Below are 20,879 nucleotides of genomic sequence, written 5' to 3' on the forward strand. Positions count from 1 at the left end.
AATAAATATGCCCTCAGCTTAGAAATAATACGATCTCAAGTCAAATAAAATGTTAGTCAACCCACTTTATTTATCTTTTTTTTTTAATTATGCATCACTACATCTTTTTAGCCCATATAACTAGCTTCTACTTCAAACTATAGTTCCCTAAAATCAAGAAGGACTTTTATTAGGACGTAACGTAGGCTAGGGATATGGCTAACAAAGAAGGGAAATAAGGAAAACAAAGTGTATGTTTGAGAAAAGTGCAGAGAATTTTTTTTTTTTTTAAAGTTGCAAGGTGGATTTCACCTAGTATTTTTATTTTTATTCTTTTGAAACAACAACTTTTGTTTTTTTGTTTTTTTGTTTTGCTTTTATTTGGCATAACTTCACTAAACAACATAATTATTTACATTTTTCTCAAACATAAATAAGTGATGGACCTTATAAGATATCGGGTAATACTCCAAATCGGAGTGGGTCAAGATGATAAGTTGACAAAGGAAAGGTTTTTTTTTTTTTTAAAGGCTCAAAAGGGTTAACTATGGATATATCACAAAAGGGATGGCTAAAAAGGCTCAAACGGGACAAAGATGGCCTTTCCATCGTCTTTTAGGGCTCTAAATAATCATCCATATCTACTAGTTAGATGGGCCTCCCAATGTAGCAACACACATTTTTTTTTTATGGGTTAACTCAAAAGAAATCTAAAGATCGTATATAAAATAATAAACTGTTAAGCTATATAAAGAATGGGCAAAATGATTACTCTCCAAGAAAAATGATAGGCTCAAAAACCCACTTGGTACTTATTATGACATGTTCATTCCTTCAAGCAACTCATATTTGTCTCTAACATCAACATGTAGAGTAGCAAACATAATGTAACATCACTTAAGACCAAAGATAATACAAATACTAAAATTTGAAATTAATCATGTCATTCAATGTTAAAACAAATCACACAATTTTTTTTTTTAAACATCATTCTACCCCCCAACCTATTCTAAACATGAAAGGAAAATATGCATGCAGAAATGTGAAAATGATGCATAAAAACTAATTAGAAAAGTTACACGTAAAATGATAGAAAACAAAAATGATTTTTTTTTTATTTTTTTTTAAGAAGATACGTTTCTAGAGGAACTACACTCCATATTCAGCCATCTTCGACTCAAAAGTTGGAAAATGTATATTTATAGAGGAGAAATTAAAAAGAAGAAAAATAAACATAAACAAATAATAAAGAAAAAGAAAATGTCTGAATTTTTTTTTTAGTTTTTTTTTAATTTTTTTTAAAACAATGAAGATGCGTTTCTAGAGTCACTACACTCCATATTCAGCCATCTTCAACATAAAAAGTTAGCAACAGTTAGTTTCTACAACAAAAAATTAGTAAAAACTTAACCAAAATTCCACAATTGTCGATTATTCCCTCCCCCCAACCAGAACGAAACATTGTCCTCAATGTTTGAAATGAAAGAAGTAAAGTTTAGAAGACATCACCTGAGTGGTGCAACACAGAAAACAATATTTACAAGCGGAGAGTTAAATCTAATTTGTACTTCTGACTGCGGCTACTGTTACCATCATTATGTGGATGCTCTAACACAAAGGTTCAGGGGTCTGGCTCCGGTTTATAAGCTTGTAACAGATCAAGTAGCTCATTAGCAGTGTGAGCACAAATAAAAAGTTTTTTCACATTAGAAGGAATGAAATAGTTTTTTATTGCATGGTTAAGAAATGCGATAAAGCCATCATAAAAGTTATTGACATTTAACAAACCGATGGGTTTCTGGTGGATGTGCAGATGGGCCCAAGATGCTAGTGTGATAAGTGCCTCTAGTGTTGCAAGATCTCCTGGAAGGAAAATAAAAGCATCAGCATGATTAAGCATTTCAGTTATTCTTTCTTGCATACCTGAGACGACTAACTCTTCTCCAGTTGATGAGTCAGACGAACTGCCCAAAGGTTTTAGGGCTCTTGGGATGATGCCTAACACTTGACTTCCTCTGATAAAAGCTGCTTCTGAGACCATTTTTGATAACCCTCGGTTACCTCCTCCATACACCAAGTGTAATTTTCTAGCTGCTATGCTTCGACCAAGATCTATGGCTGCCTCAACGAACTCTTTATGTTTGCCATAGGTAAATCCAGAAAGCACACAAATGTTCTTGAATTGTCTATTTGGAGTAGCTGCCATTGGGATACTTCTCAAAAAATAATTTGTGAGTGCTTGACAAAAAAAATCACATTTAAGAGTCTTGGTGACAATGGGTCACAGTTGTGTATGAGGTAACATGTCAGTGTCAAATAACGCGTAAAGCACGTGGCTCGCGAGTAAAAAAGGAAACAGTAAAAAGGGAAAAAGAAAACAGTAATAAGGAAAAAGCAATCAGTAATAAAATTATTAAAGACAATAATGCACACAATAAAACAATAGTAAAATAAAATAACAGTAAAGTGAACGGATATTTACAGGTAGTTGCGACTGTGGCTCACATCTTCCTCTGGTTTTACGTCCAGAAACGGCTTGAACGCCCTCTATGGGTCGAGGATAGGCTTCCTAATCAGTTTTCTTATAAACTGGCAAACAGGGTCGTTTATAGTCAGATTCCCAAGACTATATCGTGCATGCTCTTTCTGGAATAATGGCCATAACTGGAGAATCGCTCCTTGCACATATCCACTAGGATGCGTTTCAAGAGACAAAAGGATATCATCCAATGACTCCTTATTCAAGCCATCCCTAATGAATTGAATCTTATCTTCCCTGTTATCAGACATCATTCCTAAAGAACATGGGTTTTTATTGCAACTCATTCTGGCACACTTATGACAAGCAACAGAAATTCTTCGAGCTCGTCGTTTTCTTGCATAATTTCCTTTACCACAACCAGGCATGTATGCAATAAATTTTGGAGGTAACTCACCTGCCGATCGTACTTTAGCCTCGATTAACCAACGGATGTCAGCAGGTATGTTATTCCTCATGAGTAATCGCATGCGTTTGGACCGAGCTTTATAGATCGTAAGGAGGGCATTCTGAGGAAGTGAAGGGAATCACTTGTGAAGCTTCGCTAGAGTCTCGTTTTTATCCATACATTTGCCTCAGAATATCAGTTATTATGGGAAACTGAAGTAACCGACTTAATTGTCACGGAGTACTGTTATCTGCCACTTTACCGGGGTAACAAACTAAAGAACACAAACAGAAAAATAAATTAAAACAAACAAAGAAAATTAAAATCGTCCTCTTATTGAATTTACCTCAAGCTCCAACTGGATATCGTAAACACTTCTCTCAATGTCTCTGAGTTGGCTTTCTAAACCCTCAACATAGGCTACTAACTCTGGTGGTTGTAGAGCCCAAATGCGATGTGTTTTACAAAATTGAATCTGCCTTTTGAGATGAGTTTTGGCACGTTGAAGTGGTTTAAGAATGTTCAGGAGGAACGGTCTAAGTAAGGTACTCATGATTAAAAATGATAAAAGAAAACTTAATAGTTAAACAAACACATTTATGCAAAAATAATTTCAATTAGTAGAAGAATAATATAAAGAAAAAAAAAATCAAATCAACGAAAAGAAAAAAAATCAATTCAAATATGGTGGGTCACTCAAATTTATTTCGGTGTCTTCTCCATGTGGTTGGTACTCTAGATATGGCTTTAATCTTTGACCATTAACTTTAAACGTGACACCGTTCTTTGGGTCCTTAATTTCAATTGCACCATGTGGAAAAACAGTATGAACAATAAATGGGCCAGACCAACGAGAGCGTAACTTACCTGGGAATAGGTGCAAGCGAGAATTGAATAAAAGCACTTTCTGGCCTGGAGTGAAAGATTTTCTCATAATTTGCTTGTTATGGAAGACTTTCATTCGTTGCTTGTAAATCTTGGCATTTTCGTATGCATCATTGCAAATTTCTTCAAGTTCTGCCAGTTGTAATCTTCTTTCTGAGCTGGCTTGCTGCATGTCAAAATTGAATTTCTTGATTGCCCAATATGCACGATGCTCGAGTTCCACAGGTAGGTGGCAAGCTTTTCCATACACTAGCCTGTAGGGTGACATCCCAATCGGGGTCTTGAAAGCCGTTCTATATGCCCATAAGGCATCATCAAGTCTTAATGACCAATCTTTTCTGTCCGGCCTCATCGTCTTTTCTAATATGTGCTTTATTTCTCGATTGGAGATCTGAACTTGGCCACTGGTTTGCGGATGATACGGGGTCGCCACTTTGTGTGTGATTGAATACTTTGTCGAAAGAGCTTTGAATGCTTTGTTACAAAAGTGGGCACCACCATCACTGATTATTGCTTGAGGGAATCCAAAGCGTGAAACAATGTTGCTTTTCAAAAATGCTATCACCACCTTGTGATCATTGGTCCTACATGGAATTGCTTCTACCCATTTCGATACGTAGTCAACAGCAACCAATATGTATTGATGGCCAAAAGACAGGGGAAAGGGTCCCATGAAGTCGATACCCCATACGTCAAAAATCTCAACCACTAAAATTGGATTTAATGGCATCATATTCCTTCGTGTAATGCTCCCTATTCGTTGACACCTATCACATGAAGAACAGAAAGTGTAAGCATCTTGAAATATAGTTGGCCAATAGAAACCACATTGTAAAACTTTAGTTGTTGTTTTCTTAGCGCTGAAATGGCCTCCAGAAGCTTGTTCATGGCAAAATGAAAGGATATTCGGAATTTCACTTTTCGGGACGCATCGTCTAACAATTTGGTCTGCACAATACTTGAACAAATAAGGGTCATCCAAAAAAAAATTCTTTATTTCTGCAAAGAATTTAGCCTTGTCTTGCTTGGTCCAATGCTCTGGAAGTTTACGTGTAACAAGATAATTAACTATATCAGCATACCAATGTAATACTTCCACATTCATTAATTGTTCATCTGGAAATGACTCATTCAATGGTAATGATTCTGTAATTGTGTCAAAATGGAGACGAGAGAGGTGGTCCGCCACAACATTCTCTGTGCCTTTCTTATCTTTGAATTCCAAGTCGAACTCCTGTAAAAGTAACACCCAACGAATTAGTCTGGCTTTTGCATCTTTCTTTGTGAGAAGATATTTAAGAGCAGCATGATCCGTGAATATAATTATTTTACAACCAATGAGATATGATCGAAATTTTTCTAATGCAAACACTACTGCTAGCATTTCTTTTTCAGAAGTTGAATAGTTCAACTGTGCATCATTCAATGTCATACTAGCATAGTAAATAACATGGAGAATTCAATCAACTCTTTGTCCTAATACTGCTCCTACTGCATAATCAGATGCATCACACATGAGCTCAAATGGTAAGTTCCAGTTCGGGGGTTGAATGATGGGTGATGATGTTAACAACTGTTTTAATTTTTCAAACGCCATAAGACATGAATCACTAAAGATAAAAGGTACATCCTTAGCAAGTAAATTGCATAAGGGTCTAGAAACTTTGCTAAAATCTTTAATGAAACGTCTATAGAAATCAGCATGCCCAAGGAAAGATCTTACTTCTCTGACTGTTTTTGGTGGAGGAAGATTAGAAATGAGATCCACCTTGGCTTTGTCAACCTCAATACCTTTGCTCGAAATGATGTGACCGAGAACAATACCTTATTTTACCATAAAATGGCATTTCTCCCAATTTAAGACCAAGTTCTTCTCGATACATCTCTGCAGAACTAGTGTTAGATGATGTAAACATTGATCAAACGAGTCACCAAAGACAGAAAAATCATCCATAAAGACTCCAAGGAATCGTTCCACCATATCAGAAAAAATGCTCAACATGCATCGTTGAAATGTAGCAGGTGCATTACATAATCCAAATGGCATTCTCCTATATGCAAAAGTGCCAAAAGGGCAAGTGAAAGTGGTTTTCTCTTGATCTTTTGGTGCTATAGGAATTTGATTATATCCTAAGTAGCCATCTAGAAAATAATAAAATTCGTGGCCTGCTAATCTATCAAGCATTTGATCGATAAATGGTAAAGGAAAATGGTCTTTACGTGTGACAGAATTTAATTTTCTGTAATCAATGCATACACGCCACCCTGTAGTTATTCTAGTTGGTATCAATTCATTATTAGCATTGGTAACTACTGTGACTCCTGACTTTTTAGGGACAACTTGTACAGGACTGACCCATGAACTATCAGAAATTGGGTAAATGATACCTGCGTCTAATAGCTTAAGGACTTCAGTTCTAACAACTTCTTTCATATTAGGATTTAACCGACGTTGCATCTCCCTAGTAGTTTTAGCATTTTCATCAAGGTGAATGTAATGCATGCAGTCTACTGGGTTTATACCTTTGATGTCTGCTATGGTCCATCCTAATGCCCCTTTATGCTCTTTTAAAATATCCAACAACTTACCTTTTTGTTCGTCATTGAGGGATGATGAGATGATTACCGGCAGAGTTCTTTCTTCCCCCAAAAATGCATATTCCAAAGTGTTGGGTAATGGTTTGAGCTCGAGTTTCGGTGGTGATTCTGATGATGGGATGAGTTTCTTCTCTGATGGTGCTAGTTGTTCAACTCTTGACTTCCATTCATTAGTGTCCATGGATGGTATTGAGTCAAGCAGGGTGTTGACCTCATCGACCGATCTGTCAATATCAAAATTCAAACCAAAGTGAGTTAAACATGTTTGTAAAGGATCATCACTAAGGTTTGAAACAAAAGTATCATCAACTAATGCTTCAATTAAATCCACATCAACAATTCCATCATCTGCACTGTGAGGTTGTTTGGCAATGTTGAAGATGTTCAGCTCCATAGTCATGTTACCGAAAGACAACTGCATATTTCCAGTCCTGCATTGAATGTGAGCATCCGTAGTTGCCAAGAAAGGTCGGCCTAGAATAATAGGGATGTGCTTCCTTGAATCATGTATTGGTTGAGTGTCAATTACAATGAAATCAACAGGAAAATAAAACTTGTCTACCTGGATAAGCACGTCCTCCACAATACCACGAGGTATTTTTGTGGACCGATCTGCAAGTTGTAACACCACTGGAGTTGGGTGCAATTCTCTAAGTCCAAGTTTCACAAACATAGAGTAAGGCAATAAATTTACACTAGCTCCTAAATCCAACAAAGCATTCTCAATTGTGTGGTTCCCTATACTACATGAGATAGTGGGGGAGCCTGGGTCTTTGCATTTTAAAGGAATTTTATGTTGGAGTATAGAACTAACGTTTTCTGTTAAAAATGCCTTCTTTTGAACATGCATATTTCTCTTTTTAGTACAAAGGTCTTTAAGAAACTTGGCATAAGATGGAACTTGTTTAATAGCATCAAGCAAAGGGATGTTAACACTTACCTGTTTGAAGATTTCAAGAATCTCACCTGTGGATTTTCCGTTTTTTCCTTTAGCTAACCTCTGAGGAAATGGAGCTTTCGGAACGTATTCTCGTGGGTTGGTTTCTTCTTTCTCCTCCGGTGATGATTCCTCAACATTCACAGGTACAATTTTATTTTCTTTTGTCACCGGCATCTCCACTTTGTTGTCGACTTCTTTTCCTTTTCGCAAGGTCATTACTGCTTTGACTTCTCCATGCTGCTGTGGTGAACTGGTACTTGCTTCATGCACTCCTTTAGGGTTAGGCACTGGTTGACTTGGAAACTTACCTTTCTCAACGGTCATTGCCAAGGTTTGAACTGAAGAAGCAAGTTGTCCCACCATCTTCTCGAGGCTTGAAACTGATTGGGCTTGTGAGTTGAAGCCCGCTCTCAATTCATTTCGTAGTCCATCAATGGTGCGGTTCTGTTGCTCAATCGTAGAGTGAGTAAGATTCTTGAGATTCTGGAATGAATCCTCCCATGGTCTAGGTTGAGAGTAGTTATGGTTCTGATTGTATGGTCTAAATGGAGGCTGAGAGGCTTGAGGAACTTGAGGAATTTGTTGCATTGGTGGAGCTGGAGCTGCTGGTCCATTCTATTGGAATCCTTGAGACCATGAAAAATTGGGGTGGTCTCTCCATCCAGGGTTATATGTGTTGGAGTATGGGTTGTAATTTGATGGCTTTCTCATTACACCTATGGCATTGGCTTGATCTGAGTATGAGTCATGGTCATGTGGTTCTGTTGATTTAGCAGTCGATAACAATGTTATTTGTCGAGCAAGACCTTCAACCATCTCCTTGACTTCTTTGATTCCCGAAGTTGATTCGCCAATTTGAACCTCATTCACTCCTTTAATTCTTCTAGTAGTCCTGAGTGATCGACTCCGTTGTTGGGAATTATCTGCTTGTCGCTGGAAGAATTCCCAAATTTCTGATGCACTTTTTGACATTAGCTCTCCTCCACTTGTTGCCATTAGCCATTCTTGCACATTTGGTAGTAATCCCTCCAAAAAGTATTGGCATTGGTGCCATTTCTCGTACCCATGATGTGGACACTTCAAGAGTAGCCCATTAAATCGCTCCCATGTTTCGAAAAATTGTTCGTCCTCTCTCTGGGTAAACTCCGAGATTTCCCTGCGAATAGCATTGATTTTATGCACTGGGAAATATTTATTCAAAAATTTAGTTACCATTTGTTCCCATGATGAAATGCTATTAGCAGGTAAAGTATTTAACGATGAACGAACTCTATCTTTTAAAGAAAATGGGAATAGTCTAAGTTTAACATCATCGTCTGAAAAATTTTCATATTTAAAAGTTTGACAAATAGCATGAAAATCATTCAGATGATTATATGGATCCTCATTTTCTAAGCCATAGAATGTGGGGAGACAATTTAGCACACTAGGTTTTAACTCAAAGCTCCTAACAGCTACATTTGGGTATCTTATGCATGATGTGCTCAAATTTGCTAAAGGACTGAAATAATCCTTAAATGGCCTCTCCTGTGGTGCTTGTAAATCCATTTTATTTTTAACGTGCTTGTGTGTGCGAAGTGTTTTCTCAAGTTCAAGGTCTATAGGTTCAAGATTAGGTAATAATGACCTACGACCATGCATGCAAAACAAATAAAATAAAAATAAAGATGGGAACAAAACAAATAAATAATAAATAAAGAAGAGGGAGAAATTACGATACTAACCTTATTGTGCTATTACAACCTTTCTATAAAAATACACAAACAAATACGTGAAATTAACTAAAAATTAAATTAAAATTTAATAAAGAAAATTAAATTAAGACAAACAAAAATTACAAAGAAAAATAACTTAAAAATTAAATTGCAGAATTGTAAAGAATAGAGAAAGAAAAGAAATACTAACCTCTAAATGCAGATTCACTTTTTTTCTTTTTTTAATAAAAATTACAAGAAAACAAATAAAAGAAATTATTCACAAAAATTAATTTTACGAATTAAAATTACTTACCTCCCCGGCAACGGCGCCAAAAACTTGTTGTGCAAATTTTAATGTACTCGCAAGTGCACGAATCTATTGTAGTATAGACTAATGGTGACGAGTGTCGATCCCACGAGGAGGTGGATTTTAATTGTGTAGAATTAATTTTGTAAATGGGTGATTGAATTTGTGGTGGAAATGATTTGGGATATGCAAAAACTTAAATTAAAATGGCGAGAATAAATTCTAAAATTGGAATTGAAATGGCGAGAATAAATTGAAGAGAATTCTATTAAGATGACGTACTTGGGTATCTGGATTCATATCAACATGCATCATGGGCTAAATAATCCTTATTAATGCCAATTAAATCATGAGGGGGGAATCCACACCTCATGAACCACGCTCTAATCAATATGGTGCTAAGGGCTTATCGTGCCAAATAATAATAACCTTGTACTAGAGGGCCGGTGAAACCAAGGCGGTACTAGACAAGATTAGTATTATTTGTCGACGAGAAGTCAAAACATCCACAAAAACTAGAGGGGAAGAGAAAATAAATTTACCAAATAAAGCCCATGACACATGTTGAGACCTCACCTTCAATCCAAGCTTGAAAGAAAATTAGCCACTCATAATTGAACTAGGGGCAAAATGGGAATTTATTAAAATACGAAGAAAATATAAGATGGAGAAGGAATTACAGAAAATGGATCCCAAAAATGGATTCAGAGATATCAAATTAGGAGGGAGAGACCCCCTTTTTATAGATACATGGAGTAAATCATGGCCATCGGATTAAAAACAGTTTAGACGCTCAGGATTGCGCCACGTCATCAGTCAACAGTCCACGGTTTGACCACGCGTGAATAGTAACACGGTTTGACCCGACTTTGAACAGTAACGCGGTTTGACCTGGATGAACAGTAACGCGGTTTGGTTGAAAATAATCCTGTGTGATGCATGCACCGTACGCGAGATTTTTCGTCCACTGATATGCTGCCACGTCACCATCAACAGTACATAAGAATTTTAGTCCAACAGGATCGTGACACCTCATCAGTCAATGCCACATCATCGGTCAATGCCACGTCATCATCCGTCTATGTGAACAGTAACGTATACAGTACCGTACACGTGAATAGTACCGTACATGTGAATAGTGCCATTTTTCCTTTTATGCTCCTCCTAAGGTTTTTGACCGTCCTGAGTTCAAAAGTGATGTCCGTTTTGCCGTCTGATTTCTCCTTTATTATGAAATGACTATAATGCCCCTAAAATACATAAAATACTTAATTAAAATAAAACACATGTAATTAAATCACAAGAAGGTTAAATACATAAAAGTAAGGGTTGTTAGTAAGACTTGAAATGTAAAATGATGATTTTGTCCTTTATAAATATGCATTTTCTAACACTCAACAATTAACATATATTGATGTTTCTTTTTGGAGTCAATTTCAATAATTTAAGCTATATATTTTTGGTAGTTATCTCTTAGTTAACCGATCAATGTATATGTTTATTTCCTGGATTGAATTTATCTTCTACTTTATATGTTGGAATACTGGATATAAATATATGTATGTTGGATTATATTTTATAAAAATTTATTATGTGATTTACTGAACCAATTTGTATTTTTTTAAAAATTGTAATGGATTTATTTTAGAATTTTATTATTTAGGAATTGTAAAAAAAGGATAATTGAAATTGAAAAATATCTATCATGCACATGTGACAAAATATATTTCCCACCGTGACAAAAATCTATCATCCACTTGTGACAGAAATGATTGCCACGTTACCATAATGTTAGTAGCCACATCATATGCCACGTTTGCAAATTATTCCACATGTACAAATATGTCATATTCCACATCAGTTACATTAAAAAAAATTATAATTAACATGTCAGCCAATTGTAGACCAGATATGCCAACTCAATTGCCAAATAGGATGCCACATCAACAAAATACTATACATATAAGTTGCCACGTGTGAAAGAATATTTTTAATACTGTTTCTTGACAGTTATTTTCTATCACAAATAAATAAATATTCTGTCACAACATTCTTACTGTGGCTTTTGTGACAAAAAATAATTATGTCAGTAACATTATTTGTGACAGAATAATTCTATCAGAAATGATCAGTTTTGTAGTAGTGAATTTATCAAATAAAAGATTTCATAATTAATAAAATTAGTATTCTACTATTTTTTTACTATAGTCTTTTACAACTAGCCTGTGCCTTTCAAGTCGTTTGACATTTTTTTCATCTTGTACACCCATTTAACACTAATCGCGTTGTGACCTTTGGGAAAAGTGGTAAGTTCCCAATTATCATTGTTCAAGATGGCTTTGATTTCTTCATCTATTATGATCCTCCACTTCTCATCTTGAACAATTTCTTGGGAGTTAACTAGTCATAATCAGCAAAGAGGCAAAAGAGAGTAAGATTATCAACTCTCTTAGTTACCTTATAAAAATACTGTAAACTTCTCGTGCATGCTACATCTCTCTCGTCCAAAAAGATGGCGATGAGTCTCCATGAGTGCTTGTTATTGGTGAGGTAGGTAGAGTTATGGGTTTTTGTTGTTCTCCTGCTTACTCTTTTGATGTCTGCGTATTTTCTTCAAAGGGATAAAACTTAAAGTCATCTGCATTAGAGCCAAAATCCCATTCTCCTTTTTCATAAAAATTCACATATTCATTAAAATCTTTCTATTGTTTGGGTTGTAGAGTTTGAAGCTTTTGGAGTTGTTGTCATAGCTGGTGAAGATGAACTTCTCACTTTTGTCATCGAGCTTGGCTCTTTCCTTATCTAGTATATGTACATGAGCTATGCTTCCAAAAGCTCTTAGATGGGAGATGCCTGGCTTTCTGCCACTCCATATTTGTAACACCTTAATTCCACTAACAAGGTACTAATGTGAAATTGAAGCGAAATTGCATATCATCATTCTTATTTCTAAACCATCAAAATAATATCCAACAATAAATGTTTTAAACCTCCAAAAGAAAATAAGTAATGAAATAACAAATCCTTAAATAAATATCATCCCAAAGGAAGCTAAAATATTCATAGATTATTAATGTAACATTAATCCCTAAAAGAAATCAAGCTCTTATTCTTCCTTCTAAGACTATAAGCTTATATTATCTAACTCTATCTGCAAAAAATGTGGTAACGAAGGGTGAGCTGTCAACTCGGTAAGTAAATTCATGCACAATACTAAAACCCATTAAAATATAATTGATTGAATTTCTTAGATATGCATAATAATATGATAAATTACCTTTGTAAATCATCATTTAGCAATATAAATAAATCAAAACATCATAAAGTCATTTAAATCCTTTAAACATAACAAAAGCATTTTAAACGCATAAAATCTAATTAGCCCATGCCACATAATATCACCTGTAGATCTGGTGACCTGGCCTTATAACATCGTTCATGGTACTGTACCCCGCGAGAATCGTTAACGTTAACAACATATGTGCACAAAATCCGACTAGACTTCCATAACACAATATAAAATAACATAACTACGGAAAATGAGCCAAATCATTTAAAACCATCCTTGAACTTTTAATCATTTGTAAGCTTCCGCAAATTACATTTAAATAATTGATAATTATTTCAAAGTATTTGACTTAAAGCAATTCAATAAATGTTTTCATTTTTTAAGACAATTTGTAAAACAAGTTTTTAATAAATAAAGTTTTATTATAAATAATTTTAAAGAGTGATTTTACTTAACAAAATATTGTAACAGACTAAACATATTAGTTTCATATGCTTTTCATTCAACAAAATACATACCTCGAATTAAAAGTAATTTAATAGTGAAATACATGCATCGTGCATGAATCTACATAACTCGATCCTCAATAATAAAAAGAGCAATAATCTAACCATGAGCTCACTCTCGTTCTAATACATCAAGACATATTCTTATCAATATTATTACTCTCTTTGACCTTAATATAAATTCAACATAATCAAGACTAATTATAAGCACTAAACCATCAAAGGTAGCCTAAACTTAACCATCCTATACAAGCTGATTTTTACTAAACTAATCATATGTCAGAAAATTGTAAAAAATTAAAGAAAAGAAACCATAAAAATGTGTAGCATTTCATATAAAAATTTAAAAAAAATGAATAAAAGTCAGAAACATAATGCAAAAAGAATTTTACATGTACATGTCCACACTGTCTAACAGTTATAAAAATAGAGGTCACTAAATTAGAAAATTCGTAAAATATTTAATAAAACTCCTAAAGGCTAGACCACTTGATTTTACAATAATAGAAACATCAAGTAACAGACAACTTGAATTTACAACAATAGAAACATCAAGAAACAATATATCAAATTTCTAAAATTTTTGAAGATGTAAAATTATTTTAAACGAATTTATATTAAGAGACCAACAAACCTTTCAGGTTTGTGTTTTGTAATTTCAAAAATTCATAACTTAATGTTATCTCAATGAAAATTAGTCAAATAAGCTTTAAATCATAGAGGACTCATAATGTTATATGAATATAATTTTTATAAGTCATTATAAATCCTTTTAATAGCATAAAGTAATTTTATCATCAGCCATTGCAATTTTAGAAAGCAGTCTCCAAATTTGCAGCAGCCCAACATAACGATTCTTAATAATTTTATACTTAACCAAAAATTATGAAATTAAACATACAATAAGTAGACATAGTAAGAATTAACTAAAAAAATATTAGCATAATTTTCAGAGATCATCTGTCAGTCAGAAAAATCGGTGAAGCCAGACTTGCTGCTGAAAATCATAATTTTCTAGCACCACTATTCTAAGTTCGTAAATTGACAAAAAATTGGTTACTTGGAATCTCTTTTCACAAAATACATTATTGAAAACCTTGGAATGTCTAACTTAATTTTATAGAAACTTTCATGCAAAAATTAAATAAAAAATAGAGAAAAAAATAGTAATCAAGTCACACTGCTCACACCTTAATATGTCTGGCTAGTCATCCATGATAAAGAGAACAATTCATGCATTTATCATCAAACATATAAGATCATATTAGACTGCAACATGTATTAAAGAATGATAAATATCTCAAAACTTCTTTCAAAATGCACAAAAGAAAGCCCTAGAATTCTTTGTTTTTATACGTTTATCTGGGTAAAGAATTATAAATCGTAGGAAGATAGAAAGAGTTTAAGTTTTATAAAAAAAAAACATGCTTTTATAAAAAAACATTATACAATAAAAATTGATAATCCCTTTTAATTTATTTAAAAAATAAATAAAAAGAATTATACCTTATGTCAAATAATGTTAATTAAAATCAATTCACACAAACAAAAGATACACAATTAAATAGATAAGCATAATTAAATTTAAACAAACAAGGAACATGTGTTACAATGTTTCTTGTGGTGTCTTGCCCTATACATTTCTTATTGGAGATCTATTAGATAGGTGATTGCACATGCAGTAGCTTCTGCCCAAAACTCCTTGGGCAATCTTTTACATTTGAGCACGCTTCTTGCATTGTTAAGGATGGTTTTATTCTTGCTTTCTGCTATGCCAAGTGATCATCCTTTACAAAGTTAATTGGTATGATTAATTGAAGGTTGGCCTTTCATCATGTTTTTTCTTTGATAGTAGCTCTAATCCTCCAAAGTTGAGATGCCCATATCAAAGATGCCAAATCCAGGTTAGGTCTTTATAATAAGCCTTGAGACACTTTACAACATCATTGTGAATATTTAAAGGAAACATTCTATTTTTTACTTTTTCACCTTTGTAATTAGGTATCCTCTATCATCTCTTAAAAAAAAAAGATTATAATCTTTCAAGTAATATCATAGCTTTTTTCCAATAGTTGACTTAAATTGAGGATGTTACTTTTTATACTAAACACATAGTAAACATTTGAAATTAATCGGTGGCCATCATCTTTTGCACGAAAAAGAATCTTACCTCTGCCTTTTATTGGTACTTTTAAATCATCTCTAAAAGCAACATTGCCATCTACATATTCATGTAGTTACGTGAACATATTTCTATTGCCACTCATTAAAATACCATGTATTTTCTTGACCTCCACTGGGGTCATTGCATGCTACTAAAAGTGTGTCATCTTCACCATTCTTCTCTTTAATATAATTCACTTTCTCATCAATTCTAGTACTTGGGCTCTACATTATGAAGTATGATGCCTAAACTTTTGACAATTATAGCACTGTACTTGAGATTTGTTGTACCTCGATCTTAGATTACCTTTGCCTTGTCCTTTGGTTGAGTTTTCTCCTTTTCCATAATTAGAGTTGTTGTTGAAATTCCAATCTCATTCATGACCGCAGCTTCTACCTCGTCCTCTGTCTCTACCACAAACATACTATCTTTTGTTGTTGTCGAAGCTTTCTTCTTTTTTCTTTGTATTGACATTTATTTTGAGGAGTTGTTCTTTGATCCCATGTTTCTTCTTTTGTTTTTCTTCGTAGGCTTGCAACCTACCTTGAAGTTGTTTGATCATCACAACCTTCAAATCTTTTGTTTCTTTAATTGTTACGGCAATATGGTCAAACTTCGAATCCACCGAACGAAGTATTTTTTTCAATAATCCTTACTTTGTTTAGCTCTTCACCATTATTTTAATTCTTTAGTAACAATTAGAACTCGAGTAAAATAATCTGAAATAGATTCAGATGCCTTCATATGTAAATATTTAAATTCTCCTTTTAATGTTTAGAGACAAACCTTTTTAACTTTATTTGCTCCTTTGTAAGAGGTCTCTATCTTTTCCTATGCTTTTATTGAAGAAGTTACTCCAGCAATCTATTCAAAAGCATCTTCATATAATGGTTGAAAGATGAGATACTTTACTTTATTCTCTTTCTTCTTTAAATCTTTCAAAGTCTCCTTTTGTGTTGCAGTTAAAGTTGCTTTATTTTCTGGCATAATAAAGCCTTTTTCCATGACTTCCATGCATCATGTGCACTTAATAAAGCCTTCATTTTGATACTCCAGTTATCAAACTTGCTTCTATTTAATTGTGAAACTTGGAATGATATCATGCTACCATTTGTCAAATTTACAAATTCAGTGAGAATTTGGAGATTTTGAACATATGGATGGATCCGGAACATTGAAAAACCTTAGGAGAGACTTAGACCAAAAATTGAATTTTTTTTGTCAAAGTCAACAGTCAAACTTTATCTCAATCAACTAGGTCAATTGGATGCAGCTCGACGACGGTAAAACTAGCTTCGCCTCAGTCAATAAAAATAGGCTCGGCTTGGCTTGGCTCAACTCGACTCTGATTCGGCTCAACTTAGAGAGTTGACTCAAATTAACTGTAGAAACTTCCGGCGGCAGTTGATGGAACATTCGAACTCTACTCAAGCTGATTTTTGCAACGTTGCATTCCTCTCGTCAGGTTTTGATACCACTTTGTTTGAGAATTATAACAATCAAGCAACTTCTTTTTTAAAACAACTCAACTCAACATTTATTACATATCTTTTTGTTTATTTGTTTGTTATATTAGACAAGATTTCCAGCTTCTTGACCCATAAACCAAAGGAGAGAAATGGTATTTACACATGAAACAAACTAATCACAACCAAACATCACTTTACCTACTACATTAATCTCAACCATACATTTAAACACCACAAATCTTACCTATCACCCAAGCTCACCTAACTTAAAAAGTTCTATGAGATGGGCTAAGCTTTGTGTTTTTTGGACTTGGATAAAAAACAAGTTTATGATCCAACAAATAATTTAGAGAAAAATAATCCAAGGGAAAGGATAAGCCTTATCAATATCTTTATCTATAAAAGTAATCTTGTGAAGGTTATTGATAATTGAAAAAAAAAAAAAGGATGACAACAGTCCTCAATAATACGGAAAATGACAATAAGGAGAAATAGTCACCTTATCTCTAGAGAATCTACTACAAGGATGCAACGCATGACATGTAAGACGAGATAATCTTGTCTCTTTAAGTTAATATATATAGATTCATGTAACAAGGAAGGGTGACGCTCTCTCATTCGGAATCTCATTCTCATATGTACTCGTGTCTCTTACAACTCTTTGTAATAATCTCAAATGAAATAAATAAAACTCATTTTTAGTGAAATTATTATCTTCTATGTCTTATTTTTAATTTTAAAAATATATCAAGAATCTTACATGTCAAAACTTGTGTTGAAAGAAGAAGATTTCATACTACTACATACTCTCCATGGGATGATTGCCAGAAAGTCACTTCGACAATTCTTATTAAGCCAGTTGGTAGTGTGTTCCATTGGGTTGTATGGAACGGCCTTTGAGATGATTCTACAAGATGTGTGGAGCTATTGCGGAGCCAACATGGACCAATCTATAACTGGAAGAACTAACAAATCTATTCCAGAATTCCAAGGAATAGTACATTGGTTAACACTTTTGATTACGTTCTTATATTTTTGCATAAACAAAAACATGTTGAGCCTTGATTGTTTTCTAGAATTGTTAAGATATGAAGTGATAATAGTAACTCAATTTTATATAAATGGAAAGATCAATTAATAAATTTTTAGATACAATTGATAACCTAGATTTTAGTCAAGAATATCAAGTTATTAATACAATAGAGATTGTTAAAACTCAATTATTTATAAGTAAACGCCTGTATAAGGAGATGAAGAGGATAAACATTGAAGATAACAATGAAATATTTGACATCTTTGAGGAAGACAATAGGATAGCATTAATATAATCTATTTTACAAGTCTTGAAATAATTCAAGATAGATGCAACACTAATAACACGACTCAAGATCATCCATAGTAAAAATTAAATAATAGATAATAATAATAACAATAATAATGATATGAACTTTTTAATTTAGAATGCTGAATTTAGATTACAAAATTTATATGAAAACTTTTGATGATATGTATCTTGGATGGAAAAATAGATTAGAAATATTTTTGGTTTATGTCTTAAGAAAGAAAAGGAATTATTAATCGTAATTTAGAATTCGTAGATCTTTAAAAAACTATAATAAAAACTTTAAAAAATTTAAAACTAGAGGCAGAAGAGGTGTAAGTAGAAATCATCAAGTTTTCAAAATCAATAAATCACGGTTAAAAGAAAGCAAGGCCAGCTAGGAGTAAAATCCTTGAATTATATAAATTTTTAGAATTTCACAAGACATATAAAAATGTGACAAAGAAGCCCTTTCGGTGTTTGATTCGGTGCTTAGCTCGGTGTTGAATATCAGCACTGAATTTGTTAAAGCAACGTAGGAGTTACTAATCGTTTACGCAATAAAAGTTTAATTAACAATTGGCTCTTATTATAAAATTCTACAATCCCGCTTATCACTTACACAGAACATTCCTCCCCCCCCCAAAAAAAAAAAAATAAAATAAAAATTTTGTTACCTTTTTAGCAAGAATCAATGATCACATAACAAATATATTTAATTACCTGGTCTTCTTATTGTTATTTATTAGTCCTTTTCTTGTTCTTCAACATCATTCGATGCATTTCCACACATACAAGTAATATCTCCTCAAATGCTTCTTCTTCGCAGGGAATTTCAAGTGCTCCTTCTTGTTCATATCCATATTCTTCTGCAACACTATCCATCAAAACCCTAAATTCTGGCATTGATAGATAGGCCATTGGAATGACGAATCTACGCAGTTCTGGCCCAACGTGCACTGCCAAGAACCCTTTGGGAACTCGTTGAACAGATTTTTTATCTCGTCTTCCATTGGATAATTGTCCCAACAATAACATCTTCTTCAAGTTATCATCATAATCTGAAGGCTTATGTTTTTTCCCTTGGTAATTTTCCACCCGAAACGGCCACAGCCGGAGGATTTTCTTCGGTTTTTTCATGAAGCGTGCTCCATGAATTTTTTTGATGGGGTACATAATTAACTATATATATATATATATATATATATATATACGGATTAATGTTGAAATCTTGGAGAAGTATATGTTAATCAATTATTGTAAATGTATATAAACATCATGAACAAAGGAAAACTCAAATGATAAAAAAGTTCTAGCAATATTAATTACTGGCTGCAAAAAATAAATCTGACAAGAAAGAAAAATATATCTAGCAAAATTATTTTTATTATCTGCAAGCGAAAATATTTTGAAACTGATGAATGTTTTTATATTTTGAAGTACAATGCAATAGCGTATGAAAATGGGGGGAGATAATAGAGCTATTCTCCAGGAGAAAATAATAAACGAAATGCTCGGTTTGATGTAATATTAACTGTGATTCCTAGAGAAATTTGACTAGAGTCAAAATTTACAGAAAAAATAGTTAATTGAGACCACAATATTTAAAAATCTTTGTTAGCTCCACCACACAGTTTTTAATATTGGTTCGTATTAATTAGCCGGGCTGTGAACTATTTTTGGCGGCTGTTGCAAATATGAGGTCCTTTTATGCATGGAACTTGATGGATCTTATTCTATTGCAGCTTTATTTATGGCATGAATATAATGTTAGGATTTTCTTATGGTTCACGATTTCAAAATTGTCTATATATAAATGTTTGCACATTTGGTTTGAGCTATATATGTTTATTTTGACTACTAACTAAATGCAATAAAGTAGTACGATCAACTTTTATAAACTCATATGATAAATAATAAAAAAATTTGTATTAAAAACAATAATAACAATAAGGATCACTCTATGACGCTGTTATACAAATTACAGTATTAATAGTGGTATAAATAGCCATTAGACTTAATCAATCAATAGTTTACAAAATTAAGAGTTAGTTAGGATAATATTTTGATTTCAATTATTTAAAATTTAATTTACTAGCTATCAAATCCATTGACATTTTTTTAATATTAAATAACAAACAAGAAACGAGTACAGGTTACTGAAACTTTTATATTTCTCTTCAAAAAATATGTATTTTAATATTAATACAACTCAATCTTAGTTTATCATCTTATTATAATTTCTTCTTCAACAAAAAATTACGAGATTAGTAAATACTGCAACAATTAATTCAACTCAATCTTAATCAATGAGTAATTTCAAACAAAAATTAGAAAATGAATAAAACTAAGAATTCAAAATTATATAGTCCAAATTATATATAAATGTCAAATAGGATCATGTTAACATATTTGTTGAAGATTAAATGATTCATAGTTTTTATTTATACATCTAAATGGATATGCATATTTGTATATTTAATTTTTAATTTTTAATTTTGTTGATGATTTAAAAAATATTTATTAAATAATCAAATGCTGATGACGAACTTGAATATTATCTTTTAATTATTAAGTAGTTAGTTATTTATCTAAATTAAATTAACGGTGATAATTAATACATTTAAATCCAATGGTTCATAATAACTACATTGTCAATAAATATTGTAAAAATTCACACAGTAAAAAAAAATCCTAATAATAATAATAAAACAGTTACATAAATTCATATTTGTGTGACTTCCTCAGGGGAGGTGCGGGCTATATAAAAAATCAATTTAGGTTTTGTTCACCTCCC

General features: G+C 32.9%; 1 protein-coding gene and 1 non-coding gene across 2 annotated transcripts; one reads left to right on the forward strand and one right to left on the reverse strand.

Moving 5' to 3' along the window:
• The first annotated feature begins 8,389 nt into the window (after positions 1 to 8,389).
• On the forward strand, positions 8,390 to 8,493 carry LOC127898994 (small nucleolar RNA R71). Its single transcript, XR_008050762.1, has one exon. It is a non-coding gene; the product is annotated as a small nucleolar RNA R71 (small nucleolar RNA).
• A 10,327-nt stretch (positions 8,494 to 18,820) lies between these two features.
• On the reverse strand, positions 18,821 to 19,222 carry LOC127898859 (auxin-induced protein X15). The gene has a single exon (XM_052431351.1). The coding sequence runs from the start codon at positions 19,220 to 19,222 to the stop codon at positions 18,821 to 18,823; it is 402 nt and encodes a 133-aa protein (XP_052287311.1).
• Positions 19,223 to 20,879: the final 1,657 nt, after the last annotated feature.

Source organism: Citrus sinensis, chromosome 7, assembly GCF_022201045.2.
Source record: "Citrus sinensis cultivar Valencia sweet orange chromosome 7, DVS_A1.0, whole genome shotgun sequence".
In the NCBI taxonomy this organism is placed as follows: Eukaryota; Viridiplantae; Streptophyta; class Magnoliopsida; order Sapindales; family Rutaceae; genus Citrus; species Citrus sinensis.

Coding starts and splice junctions, on each gene's coding strand:
- LOC127898859 (XM_052431351.1), bottom strand. CDS start 19,222: ATGAAAAAACCGAAGAAAATCCTCCGGCTGTGGCCGTTTCGGGTGGAA.